Source organism: Drosophila willistoni (assembly GCF_018902025.1).
Source record: "Drosophila willistoni isolate 14030-0811.24 chromosome 2L unlocalized genomic scaffold, UCI_dwil_1.1 Seg139, whole genome shotgun sequence".
In the NCBI taxonomy this organism is placed as follows: Eukaryota; Metazoa; Arthropoda; class Insecta; order Diptera; family Drosophilidae; genus Drosophila; species Drosophila willistoni.
Window position 1 is genome coordinate 2,704,944 of NW_025814046.1, and position 12,405 is coordinate 2,717,348.

At 38.6% G+C, this 12,405-nt stretch overlaps 4 protein-coding genes across 4 annotated transcripts; 3 read left to right on the top strand and 1 right to left on the bottom strand.

Annotated features, from left to right (window-relative positions):
• Positions 1 to 370: 370 nt before the first annotated feature.
• Positions 371 to 1,665, top strand: LOC6638166 (antigen 5 like allergen Cul n 1). Its single transcript, XM_002061363.4, has 4 exons — positions 371 to 662; positions 729 to 881; positions 946 to 1,190; positions 1,267 to 1,665. Exons 1-4 carry the CDS (start codon positions 519 to 521, stop codon positions 1,517 to 1,519), a joined length of 795 nt encoding a protein of 264 aa, XP_002061399.2. The 5' UTR covers positions 371 to 518; the 3' UTR covers positions 1,520 to 1,665.
• A 1,479-nt stretch (positions 1,666 to 3,144) lies between these two features.
• On the top strand, positions 3,145 to 4,106 carry LOC6638165 (antigen 5 like allergen Cul n 1). The gene is made up of 3 exons (XM_002061362.3): positions 3,145 to 3,324; positions 3,383 to 3,777; positions 3,845 to 4,106. Exons 1-3 carry the CDS (start codon positions 3,187 to 3,189, stop codon positions 4,104 to 4,106), a joined length of 795 nt encoding a protein of 264 aa, XP_002061398.2. The 5' UTR covers positions 3,145 to 3,186.
• Positions 4,107 to 5,400: 1,294 nt separating this feature from the next.
• On the top strand, positions 5,401 to 6,828 carry LOC6638164 (trichohyalin). The gene has a single exon (XM_002061361.1). The coding sequence runs from the start codon at positions 5,401 to 5,403 to the stop codon at positions 6,826 to 6,828; it is 1,428 nt and encodes a 475-aa protein (XP_002061397.1).
• Positions 6,829 to 8,878: 2,050 nt separating this feature from the next.
• On the bottom strand, positions 8,879 to 12,264 carry LOC6638163 (protein PTHB1). Its single transcript, XM_002061360.3, has 8 exons — positions 12,011 to 12,264; positions 11,478 to 11,951; positions 11,283 to 11,416; positions 10,537 to 11,213; positions 9,979 to 10,479; positions 9,749 to 9,915; positions 9,538 to 9,667; positions 8,879 to 9,461 (listed from the first exon to the last, which is right to left on the bottom strand). The coding sequence occupies exons 1-8, from the start codon at positions 12,262 to 12,264 to the stop codon at positions 8,907 to 8,909; spliced, it is 2,892 nt and encodes a 963-aa protein (XP_002061396.1). The 3' UTR covers positions 8,879 to 8,906.
• Between the last annotated feature and the right edge of the window lie 141 nt (positions 12,265 to 12,405).

Below are 12,405 nucleotides of genomic sequence, written 5' to 3' on the forward strand. Positions count from 1 at the left end.
TTTTGTTTTGGGTGATGGTTAGGGGAGGGGAAATTTCAGTTCGGGAAGAAAACACATCTCTTCCCTGCTGTCCAGTCACTGCTCTCACCCTCAAATTAATATTTATATTTATTATCATTATTTTGTATAAACTCGTTCTTAGCCGTTTTGTTCTAAACGTGTTAGAAAGGCTTGGCTTGGCTTGACTTGGCTTAGCTTGACTTTGGTTTTGTCGAATTGGCAATAGAATATCGAGAGAAATATATATGTGATATACACTGTATATCTATATATATATAGGTAGGTAGATTTTTATATGGCTATATATATGAAAGAGTTAGTTAGCACTCTCTCGTTAGGTCTCGCTCGGTCAAAGCTGGAGTCTGTCTGTCTGATAAGTTGCTGGTCATTCGGACGGAAACATTCAATAAAGACGGCCACGCGCAGTTGATCAGTTTCTTATTTGAAAAGTTAGACAATTGCTGGAGAAGTATTCGAAACTTTTTGGATTTTTTGCCAGTTTCAATTTGATTATCGAAATGTCAAAACTTGTGGCTTCAATTGTCTGCGTGGCCATTTGCCATTTGTTAAACATTCAATTGACATTTGCTAAAGATTTGGGCTGGTGTGATCCTAGTCTCTGTGAGAAAGGTGTGCGACATGTTGCCTGTCGGAATAATGGTGTAAGATTTTTATGAAAGTGAAAGGTCCTTCAAGGAATTATATACAATTTGTGCATTTGTGTTTAGCATTTTCATAGACGTTGTCAGCCCGATGCCTTTCAAGTGGATATATCACAGCAAAGCAAAGCCTATATGTTACATGCCCACAATAAGAGGCGTAACTTTTTGGCTCTCGGTAAAGTGCCAGGATATTATCCAGCTGCTCGTATGGCCACCATGGTGAGTTTGTCCCTCCCACACAGTTTAAGGATACGCCTTACTAAGCAACCCCACCCTCTCATAGGTCTGGGACGATGAACTGGAATATCTATCCAGGCTGAATACACGCACTTGTGTTCTCGATCACGATGATTGCCATAATACATATCGTTTTGCAACATCGGGACAAAATTTGTGTGCCGTGTGGAGAGATCGTAATCCGCATACGAATGTAACCAGTTTGGTTGATGAAGTTTTGGGCTTGTGGTTCAATGAATATCCCCTGATTGATAGCTCATTCATTGACAGATTTCGTGTGACGCCCATTTTGTAAGTGTTCTCGATGTGACATACTATATTGAAGAAAGTTTTTTAATCCAATGGCTTTCACCTCTTGATTTTTTAGCGAGGATTATGGTCATTTTGCTGAAATGGCTGTGGATAAGAATTATGCTGTTGGTTGTTCTATAATGCGTTTCACACGTCCTGATTATCCTTCGGTTTATATATTCAATTTTGTTTGCAATTATGCTTCGATTTATGCCTTAGATGCTATTGTCTATGAAAAAGGATATCCCACTTCACGTTGCCATACAGGACGTAATCCATTCTATCCGGGTCTCTGCTCAACGCGTGAGGAATACGATCCAAATTGGTGATCATCTTCATCATTATCATCATCATCTTCCTCATAATTATCATTAATATTATTTACATTCAGGTTGAACTGCCAAGTATTCGCTGTTGATTTTAGTTGTAGTTCTTTATATGTATATACTTTTTTTTTTAATAATACATAATAATAAAAAATGATGGAATTAATTAGTATTCGGTTCTATTCTTTGCATAATTTATTTAAATTCTAGTCATTGCTGGCATCACTGACATAATAAGCTGTTTCAGTTGACTCTTTGACCCAACTCAGTCTGGGTCCATCACAAATTAAATAAATATTAATATTTTTTTCATTTTGTTGGCTAATTAGAATTCAGAATTTTGTTTTAAGCCATCATTAGATCAGATATAAGAAACACCAACTTGTCTACAATGAAAGCTAAGATGGCAAGAGGCAGAGGGTAAGGGAAAGGAGGCAGGTTCTTCTGATGGCATCAGAACTTTCGTTTATTGTTCTTCTCATCATCATGATAATCAACAACAGATCTGGCAATATGCCGAAGCAATCATAAACACATCTTGTTTAAATAACAATATATGCAAATTTTGTTTAAACTTTTATTTGATTTGTGTGTTGGTGTCGTCGCTTCAGCTGCTGCTGCTGTTGCTTTAAAACCAGTATGCAGAATCTTAAATTAAATACGCAGATGCAAAGCATCCAATTTGAAATAAGGAACAGGAATATATATGTATGTATTGTATGCATTTACATATTGATAATGTGACTTATTGTTAGAGTTGAAGATACTCAATTGGGTCAATGTCACAGCAGCCTTGACTATTGAACAAAAATTGTGTATCTTTTTAGATAATAATTTTTAAATGAAAATAACTTAATTTTTCCATATTTTTAGTAATTAATCATCTATACTTGAAAATGATTAATAGCTTGCTTCTAAAGTTTACTTTTAAACTAATTCCTTTCATCATTAGTATATATTTAGTATATATTTTTAATGTGGAGCAGTCAGTGAACTGAACGCCCACATAACTAACTTTTTTAGCCGGCTTAGATGGCCATAAAATGTTGTGAACTTGAACTTGACTTTGAATTTGACTTTGGCTTAAATGCCGGTCTAAACAAATAAACAAAAAAGAAAAATCAAGTTTAATGAAATAAGCTTGAGCTGAAAAAGAAATACTGATGTCAAGAGTAAAAAAGATGTTTTTATATAAATAGAAAAGCTTCATTTCACAGTCTAGAAAAGTTTAGTTTAGTCTTTACCATTTCACTAGCTCGAATGGACGCCTAACTCTAACAATAAGTTAGAAGTTCACTTAACTTTAGTTTTTTATTATGTTAAACTTTTCCTAGAAGTCGGCGGCAGCTTGCCAACTTCAATTTAAGTGTGAATGCTCTTCAGCTTAATGGAAACAAAGAGAAAACCACCAAATTAAAACAAAAACAAAAACGAATATTAAATAATGATTCATAAAACGTCGCTTGACCTGTCTCAACCACAGACTGAGTCTGAGACTGAGACTGAGCCTGAGTCCCAGACTGAGACTGAGCTGGCTGGAAGGCAGCATATTGGGAAAACAAACAACAAGATTTCCAAAAATAAATTTCAATACCGAAAAAATTTCAATATAAATATTGCCGGTAAGTGATCAGGATTTGCATTAAAGCATTAACGCACAACGCCAGAGGATGAAGCCGTTTTGCCAGTTACTCATCATCATATTCACTTTTTTGGCCATTAAATCATGTATAAGCCAGCCCTTATCCTGGTGTGATCCCGCCCTTTGTTCCCCGGGAACAACTCATGTTGCCTGCAATAATAATGGGGTAAGTTCAATTAGCCAGAGGGAATCTATTCCTAACTTAAGGGTCCATTTCTTGCCAGGAATTCAATGAGAACTGCTCACCGGATGCTGCCATGATCAATATGAAACCGTATCGTGATTTTATACTACATGAGCATAATAAACGCAGGAATTTCATAGCCTCTGGTTCGTTGCCGGGTTATTATCCAGCTGCTCGCATGGCCACCATGATCTGGGATGAGGAATTGGAATATTTGGCTACACTCAATCTAAAGACCTGCAATTTGGATCACGATGATTGTCATAATTCATATCGTTTTCGGAATTTGGGACAAAATCTATCCGGTGTAGATCGATTTCGTAATTGGCCCATGAATGTGACCAATCTTATAGAGCAATCCATGGGTCTCTGGTTTGGTGAATATGATGTGATTGATAACAGTTATATAACTAATTTTCGTGTGGTCAATGATCTGTAAGTTAATTAACAAATGAGATCCATTAAAGGAATTACTATAGTGTATTATCTATCTGTTTTGCAGCGAAAAGTATGGCCACTTTGTGGAAACTGTGGTGGATCGGAATACTCATGTTGGCTGTGCCATGATGCGTTTCACCAGACCCGACTATCCATTCCTTTACATCTACAATACGGCCTGTAACTATGCCAGTGTCTATGCCATTGGGGTTCCTGTCTATAAAGTGGGTGAACCGGCTTCCGAATGCAAAACCGGTTCGAATCCTTCCTATCCAGCTCTTTGCTCTGCCAAGGAAGTATTTAATCCCAATTATAATTTATTTTAAAATTAATATTTTTTATATATCTAAGAAGAAAAAAATGACCAAAGAATATATGCACATGTTTAATTAATTGAACTTTCTTTTGAAGTTGTATCTGTTGATTTATTTCTCAAGTTTTATAATTTATTTGTTTTTGGCGCACGTTTTTGCGAGAGCTGAATTTAATTTGGCATCTTGCTAATTGCCATTCATTTATTAATTTTCATCGGAAACAGCACCACCAACACCACAATTTGTTAACATACGCACAGTGAGCCAAATAAGATAAAATCTTAATCTTAATCAAGGGGCAGTGATCCACGAATCCCAACTAAATTTATGCAGAAAAATCTTGGGGAACTTGGGGAACCTCTAACAGTACAGAAGCTGATGTATTTCAACTGCATAATCAGTTAAAATGTCGAAAATGAAACACATTAAGCTAACCCTACACATTAAAACTAACCCTTGAACCCCTAACTAACTATTTGCAGCATACTTTTGGGAACGTTAAGAACCTGTTAAACTCATTAAACAATCCCGACTAAGATGAATTTCAATTGCTAAATTAGTTGGAACTTGGAACATTAATCACATTCTTACCTTCAGCATCGATTTACGAATCCTAACCCATAACTAAATATTCGCAGAATACTTTCTTTCTCTTTGAAAGAACCCTTTAACTCATTAAACAATCCAAATGGATTTAAATTGCTAAATTAGTTAAGATGTAAATCGCACCCTTACTATCGACCTATGAGTCCTAACACCTTGAACCCCTAACTAAATATTCGCAGCATACTTTTTGGAACTCTCAGAACCTAATTGTTTCAAGTATCTGGCATTAAATGATATTTTTGTCTAATTTTTGGGAATGTTTTTTATAGAAAATCATAAATTGCCTTCGTAGGTAAATCTTTTGAGTCCAGAGCGGTCCAACAACAAAGGAATTATAAATTTCTAAAGAAATATCTATTGCTTTAATAAGTAAAAGCACTTTTTGCCCGTTTTTGCCCCTTTTAGAAAAAAACATTTACTTTACAGGTGAATATTAAATTTCTTGTTCTAAATCGCTCAAATTATGGAAAACCAATTGGGAGTAAAACGATTTGATACAGAATGAAATTCATTCAAAAACATATACACAAATCTCAAGTATGCCTTGAAATATCTAACAAAAGTTTAAAAAATATACCTTTAGTTTTAATTTGATACATTTTTTAGTTGAATACAGAATTCCAAGGGATAAACACATTTATTTTTGTAATTGTCGATTTCCTAATCCTATACTACAAAAAAAACATAGTAAACCAGAATCATGGCTCATGACACACATGCGGCTCATTCCCCGGCAGTTTTCATAACAGGTGAACCCAAACTCGTTGTGCCGCACCTAATGGGCGATGGCTACTCCTTCGAGCATTGCATGTTTTCCCGTGCCATGTTGGCTGAAGGTAAAAAAGTGGAACGTAGCTTAGAGATGTCAAAGGAGAATCCCTTGCTACATGAAGCCCGAGTCGACACGGCCATTGCGGAAGAGCTGAAGGAGGTGAAACGTGAAGAGTTCGTGGAAGAAAAGAGACGCCAGCAATTGCGCAACAATAACCAAGAATTGCGTGAATTATCCGAGCATTTGAAATTGGCTGCCATTTCAAAGGATTTATCTGAGCATATAGGAGACTTTTTCAAGACACGTTTGCAGATTGAAAAATCCAAGGCCGAAAGCCAAAAACAGGCTGAGTTAGAACGATTGAAGTTTTTGGATCATGTAAATAAGGAACAGCTGAAACTGAAGGAGCAGCAGATAAAGCTTCATGATTCTCTAGCTGCTCAAATGGAACAGAAACAACAACGTCGCAAGCAGGAAAGCCTTCAGACACTGGCCGATCGGGAGAGTCGCATAGCTATGCAGCGTCAAGTTGAGAAGGAAGACAGTGCCAAGCTTGCCTTACAAGAGAGGGTCAAGATCCAAAAGCTACAGGAAATGGACAAGTACATAGAGGAGAGAAAGGCCCACAGGGTGTTGCAGTATAAAGAGGCCGAGGCCGATTTGAAAAAGAATCTAGATACCCAGAACCAGATGGATGATCGCAAAAAGAAACTTGATCAAGAGCGTATTGAGATAAGGCGCAAGCAAGAGGAGATTAGCCAACTGTTGGGTCAACAGGTCGCTAAGCTGGAAACTGACAAACGCCAGAAGGATAACTTGCTGCTGGACTTACTCGAGTCGGAGCACAATGCCAAGGAAGAAGCACGTGTTCGCCAGCAACAGCAGCAGATTGCGTTTGAGCGCATGCGAGCTAAAGGGGAACTCGAAGCCTATCGCCTTCAGGTGCAGCAACGCAACATGGATCAAGAGGAACAAAAGCGTCTGGAAGTGGTTGCTAGGAAAGACGTCTCGGCGGACAATCAAGAGGCAATCGATAGGCAGCAAAAACTAAACGATTTTCAGAAACGCAAAGATTATGGTAAAATGCTTTTGTCCATGATCGAGGATAATCAGCGCAAACGGGCCCAAACTTTGGCTGAAGATGCAGAGTTTTTCAATATGAAAGCCAAAGAAGACAAGGAGTTACGTGAGCGCGTTCATCAAGAGCGTATCGTTATGTTAAATGCTGTTCCGCCAGCTGTTCTACGTTATTTGCCCAAACACGTGCTATCTGATGAAGACCGTGCCCGTTTTGACATTCCCAAAGTCGAGAAATCGGGCAACCGCGATGCCCCTTTAGCTCCTACTAAATTTTAAATTTTGTCTATTGTTAAATAAGAAATTTTCTGAAAAAACCTTTTAGGCTGCATTGAGATGGTTGGCTATATATCTCCTATTAAATAAATCACATATATAAAATGTACATTTTAGTCCAATATCTTAAAAGAGTTTTAAATTATCAATGATTTTACTAGAAAACATAATTTAGATTTCAGATCATACATTTCATTGCATACTTTCAGGATGAAGCATAAATTCTTGGGTTACTGGATACTTCCTAAATATTTATCAAAAAGAATAAAGGGTATTATAATTAGCGTCACTAAGTATTCCTTGGACCTGACCCCTGAAACTTGTTTCCCATAGGATAGATTAAAAAGAAACGTTAAATCGCAAATACTGAAGACATGTTTGTAAGCCTTGTGTCTCTAGCCTTGTAACTCCTATATTTTAAAGTTAATAAGGAAGACCCTTGGTCTATTTTTACTTCTTAGTAGTCTTTAAAGACCATTCTCTTAAAAAAGCAGTGCTAAAGGTACAATTGATAGACATACGTGGCAAGCTACCACTGGTAACCTTGAAGATAGAATTAGGAGACGAACTCTTTAGGAAATTCAGTGAAAAAAATCTGAAGCAGAAAAACCGTCCATAATTCCTTTGGCATACCAGAATCATTTTATTACATTATATCGACATTAATCACAATTGCATATAGTCCGACAAATCCTCTTAGATGCGCCTAAGATACCCTGTTCGTCTCTTTAATCAATAGAAAACTCACTTAAAGAATCATTCCGATGAAACGAAATTTACCCACATAAACAAAGTCAGTATTAAGAACCAGAAGCGATGTCAATAGGATCAAAGTAGCCCCTACAAATAAATAATGGAAAGGTTCTAAATTGTTGTATATTTCTTTTGGTTGTATTAACACATATTTAGCTCCGGATTTAGGTGAAATGCGACCCTATTTAAAAAGCAGTCTTTGATTATAATGTTAAATATTATTATTTTGGTCTTTATAAAATTCTAAACCATGATTAAGGAAGTCAGATTTAATCAAAATTTTAAGCATTTATTCCTGATTCTGATTCCATGTCCTTAAATTCTTTGAAATTATCCTACTTTAAATCAAGACCTGATTTCGTTTGAACTAAAAACGTGTTGGTAATTACGTTAAAAGTAGATATACATAAATAGACAAGTTAATAATAAACAAATGAAAGGTATGAGTCTAATTTCGGGGCAATTGTCTGACCTAAGCTAAAATTAAACATGGGTACTTAGGTAATTAAGTTATTCGAGTCAATTTAAAAAAAAAAAACTTACTCTTAGTTTTTGTTTTTTTTTTTTGTAAAGAGGGAGGATTCACCACAAATTCATTTCACACGTTTAGTGATATAAATGATTTCCGATTTGTACTCAATCATGCATGCGACTGACCTATGTATGTATGCATCATGAATTCAAAAATTTGAAATATTTTCCATATTGAGAAATAAACACATTAATTGTTAATGACGAGATCGTATTAAGAAAGCTGCTAATATCAATCAGATGCAATACCGAAACCCAAAAAAATAAAACCAGAAATCATTTTGCAGGGATGATGGGGGGTATGAGGTGAGCAGATGAGGAGGAAGAGGAGGAGAAGGAACCAGTTCATAGAATGTAAATAATTCACTCAATTGTCGCAAATTTACGACTCGTCGCATTGTTTGGAGGGGACTAGAGCAGCAGATATACAGATACAAATATAACTTACATCTTCATGGGTGTGCCCCTTTTGGCTCTGTGTGGGATTTGCAGACTAGATCTTGGCCAGACAAGACATCACAACGAACGACCCACACAGAGGGAGAGAGAGACAACCTGAGCAGCTGGCAGACTGTCTGCTGATCTGAAAAGGGGAGGCTGGCATTAAATTATTCCATACATCTGTCCGCACCACACTGCCCACACTCCCACACAACAATGCCGCAGCAAATTCCAGATTATGAGAAACTTTATCACTTGGCCAAATCTCGAGATTTCAACAGCGCAAACAACAACAAAAAATAAACATTTCACTTTGGTGACAGTTTTTTTTTTATTTTATTTTATGTTACTTTACCTTACCACCAAATACCCAAATCGCTAAACAATTCCTCAGTGGTGGGCAGCTCAAAGTCCTCGTTTACCCATTCGGAGCGAGATTTGCCGTCTTTGCCAGACTTCTGACTATCATCAGTGGGTCCATAATTCTTACGGTAGCCAGGCTCCTCATGCAAATCATCTTCATCGTATTCCTCATCATCCTCGACAGCCTCCAGGGAGCTGCTCATGTTGGTCTTTAGTTTGCCAATTGGACGCACTGAAGCATCAGCCAACATGTTTTGCATATTGGCTATTTCATCAACAGGCTTTGAGGCCATTCCCTCAACTGACTTCTCCCCAACTTGGGATGAATCAGCGCCGGCTGCGGCGGAGGATGAGGATGAGGCGGTAGCTAAACGAACTATACGATCAAATAGGCTGGCAAAATGTCTGCGAAATCGAGTATAATCAAAGGTATCCTTGGTGCCAGAGTTGGCATCCAAGAGGCCATGTGTTGATGTGGATTTGGAGCGTGTGAGAGGTCCAAAATGATGCAACATATCTATGCCAGGAGCCATCGATTCTTCCCAACACTAAAACAAAACACACAAAAAAGACAAACAGGAAACTGCGTTTCAATTCAACTTTCTTATCGTATGCATAACCCACCAATTCTGTCCAGTCCTCAATTGGTACACTTAGAACGGAATTAACAACGTTCACTACACGCTCTTCCAGGTTCAAAGCGTGAATAATCCACTTGGCCAACGCAATTGAGCAATTTACGTCTGAACGTTGTCTGATTATGGGAAAAATAAATATATAGTAATCGGTTCGGGAAGGACCTTCCAATGAGTGGGTGGTGGGTAGTGTCCATTACCTGCGTTCATCACGTCGTATTTCCACTAGCTTGTCACCTTCCAAAATGAGTTGGTCATAATTGGTTTCGATTTGCATAGTCAATGCCTCTTTGGGTTCGCTTTCAGTTAGCTCTTGAAGTTGACGTTGCAGTGTCTTGAATTGTTGCCAAAGTTCTTCCAATTGTTCCTGGAAAGTGGACGAGAAAAGTATTAACCTCGAATCCGTTTCCTCCTTCCTCCCGCTAATCACCGTCTGTTTGCGTATATTTTGCTGCGTCTGATGATGGGCATCCACACGATGTAGTATGGGTTCACTGGGTATAAATGGAACTGCCACAATGCGTTCCACACAACGATTGAGTATGCCCCGTTTAGGTTTCTTCTTATCCATGCGTAGATGTCCCTTGGCCGTATCCTGTTTCAATGTAGTCTCCACAATCCTCTCCAATATCATACCAAAAGTCTCTATATAATCGGATTGGATTCTCAAACGATTTGAATTCTTAGCTGCTACTATGGTGATGATTTCGTTTAGTTTCTCGTGACCAGGACAAAGTAATTGCAAACCCAAGGCCTGACTCTCACTGTGATCTTCAAGAAATTCATGAAAAAAGTTACTCAACTTGGGCTGGACATGACGACTGGTAATGGTGTAGGTCAACTTGATGCCAGCTGCCTTTTGGGGCTGACACATGCGATAGAACATGGTCAGAGGTAAATAGGAACTTTGCTGAATAACCCGAGGAATGCCCTGCAAAAAAACAAAGATTCAGAAGCAATAGTAGACCTGTTAGAGTCACCATCTCACCCTTGGGCTAACAAAAGAGGCCACCACTTGCACCTTTGTGGTATAAATGTGCAGTAATTCGGATATATAAAAGTCCAGCTTAATCTCACGACTGAGACCAGCAGGTACATCAATCATACTGAAGGTATCCTGACTACATCGTACTCCATCCGGTGTATGTATCACCAATTGCAACTCGGTCAATTCGGCTTTAATTTTAAATCTTAGCAGACCCTTGGCTGAGGGCAATTCCTTTACAGCCACATCGGCTGGCACATCCATTAACAAAGTATCCAAATCCTCATCGGCTATCTTCGATTCAATGCTAAAATGTAGACGCACTTGATCCGCTGCCTGTTGATTAAGAGCATCCATATCACGTACATCCACTGCCTCTTTGATCTCATCCTCCAATTGTTGCAATTCCTTGTGGGCTTGGGCAAAACTCAACTCTTCAATGTTCAGAGGCTTCACCTGAAACTGATAAGGTTCCGCTCCCAAGTAGCCAACTTCAAGAAGACCCTTTGGTCCAAGGGTGACAATGGCTCCGGGCAAATCATTGACATTCGAGCGTTGTATGGCCACCGGAGCAGTTGCATGAGATTGATACTGAGCCGCCCAAATGATATTGGCCTCTTCATAGAGATGCATTTTCGATGAGTCCGAAATAATGGCCGTAATAAGACGTGCTCCAGGTTCTGGAGAAAGAATACCATAAATTTTAAGGTAATTGCTCATTAACATGAGCAGTTTTCCTAATATCTCACCCCAATAGTAGCCCACCACAAAGCTATAGAAACATTTTGGGGCATAATCCAATTTAAGCATAAAATTCAATCTACCATTATCATCTAAGGATATAAAATTATGTTCACCCAATATCAAGATATTCGAGCAGTTGCTAGAAATATTTTAGAGATTAAAATTAGCATCAACAATGTCATCCGTGAAAATGTACTTACTCCTTCACCTGCACCACTCTCATATCCATAATTCCTTCACCAATGCTTTGTGTCCATGTGGGTTGATAGCTACTTTTACTAATCAACGAATGGGATAGATCCTGATAGCTATAACATTGCAAGAACCAGGTGGCACTAAATCGATAGAAGCTATCGGTGCGCTGGCAATAAACCACCGGAGCTGGTAGAGCACGCTGGCCAGGAAAACGACACTCATAGCATATGCCATCCTGTTCGTAGAACGTTAAAGTTCCATCCAAGTGAACAATACAGTAAAATTCTCTTCCCTTGACCTGACCAAAGTGACCCTGACAAAGGGAGAATGCCACTCGCTGGAACTTGTGCTCCACCACCAATTGCAGACGCAACTGGGATCCATGCTCGGATAGACCATTCACGGCTTGAACATTGTAGATAACAATGGCATTGGGTTGCAGTACTCCCAACTGTTGGGCATTTTGATTGCCCACATTACTGAAGATTCGAAATAATTATTATTTTCCCTTCACCTGACCAGAAATCCCCAGACTTACCCACTGAATTTGCCTGCATAAAGACCCAAGATGGGACCACTCATCTGTGTCTCTAGCATCAAATCGGTGGCCTCATAACCCTTGCCATGTGGATAATATATGCTCAATTGTCCTGTCTGCGAACCGACTATTATATAGTCCTTCTCCTGTGTTTCCAAGCCAAAGCGAGCACACAATAAACTTGCCACATCGTAATGCTCACCCGAATCCGGACATTGGGTGGACCACCAAGTGCAAACATTAAAGAGCGACATGTCCGTGGAAAATCTATTGGACAACTAAAAGAACTCAAACGCTAGTTGAACTTGGCAATAGTGAAAAAAGTGAAAACATTTCGTTTTGCTTTTCCCTGTGTTGCCCTGGTAACAATAGACACCTGTTAATGCTGGAAGGAG

Excerpts from the sequence above, each read along its gene's own strand:
- LOC6638165 (XM_002061362.3), top strand. The coding sequence starts at position 3,187 with ATGAAGCCGTTTTGCCAGTTACTCATCATCATATTCACTTTTTTGGCC. Across the intron at positions 3,325-3,382 it reads TTGCCTGCAATAATAATGGG|GAATTCAATGAGAACTGCTC; the intron begins GTAAGTTCAATT and ends ATTTCTTGCCAG. Across the intron at positions 3,778-3,844 it reads TTTCGTGTGGTCAATGATCT|CGAAAAGTATGGCCACTTTG; the intron begins GTAAGTTAATTA and ends TCTGTTTTGCAG.
- LOC6638166 (XM_002061363.4), top strand. The coding sequence starts at position 519 with ATGTCAAAACTTGTGGCTTCAATTGTCTGCGTGGCCATTTGCCATTTG. Across the intron at positions 663-728 it reads TTGCCTGTCGGAATAATGGT|CATTTTCATAGACGTTGTCA; the intron begins GTAAGATTTTTA and ends ATTTGTGTTTAG. Across the intron at positions 882-945 it reads CTGCTCGTATGGCCACCATG|GTCTGGGACGATGAACTGGA; the intron begins GTGAGTTTGTCC and ends ACCCTCTCATAG.
- LOC6638164 (XM_002061361.1), top strand. The coding sequence starts at position 5,401 with ATGGCTCATGACACACATGCGGCTCATTCCCCGGCAGTTTTCATAACA.
- LOC6638163 (XM_002061360.3), bottom strand. The coding sequence starts at position 12,264 with ATGTCGCTCTTTAATGTTTGCACTTGGTGGTCCACCCAATGTCCGGAT. Across the intron at positions 11,214-11,282 it reads TGTGGTGGGCTACTATTGGG|AACCTGGAGCACGTCTTATT; the intron begins GTGAGATATTAG and ends TTCTTTCTCCAG. Across the intron at positions 9,916-9,978 it reads AAAATATACGCAAACAGACG|GAACAATTGGAAGAACTTTG; the intron begins GTGATTAGCGGG and ends TCCACTTTCCAG.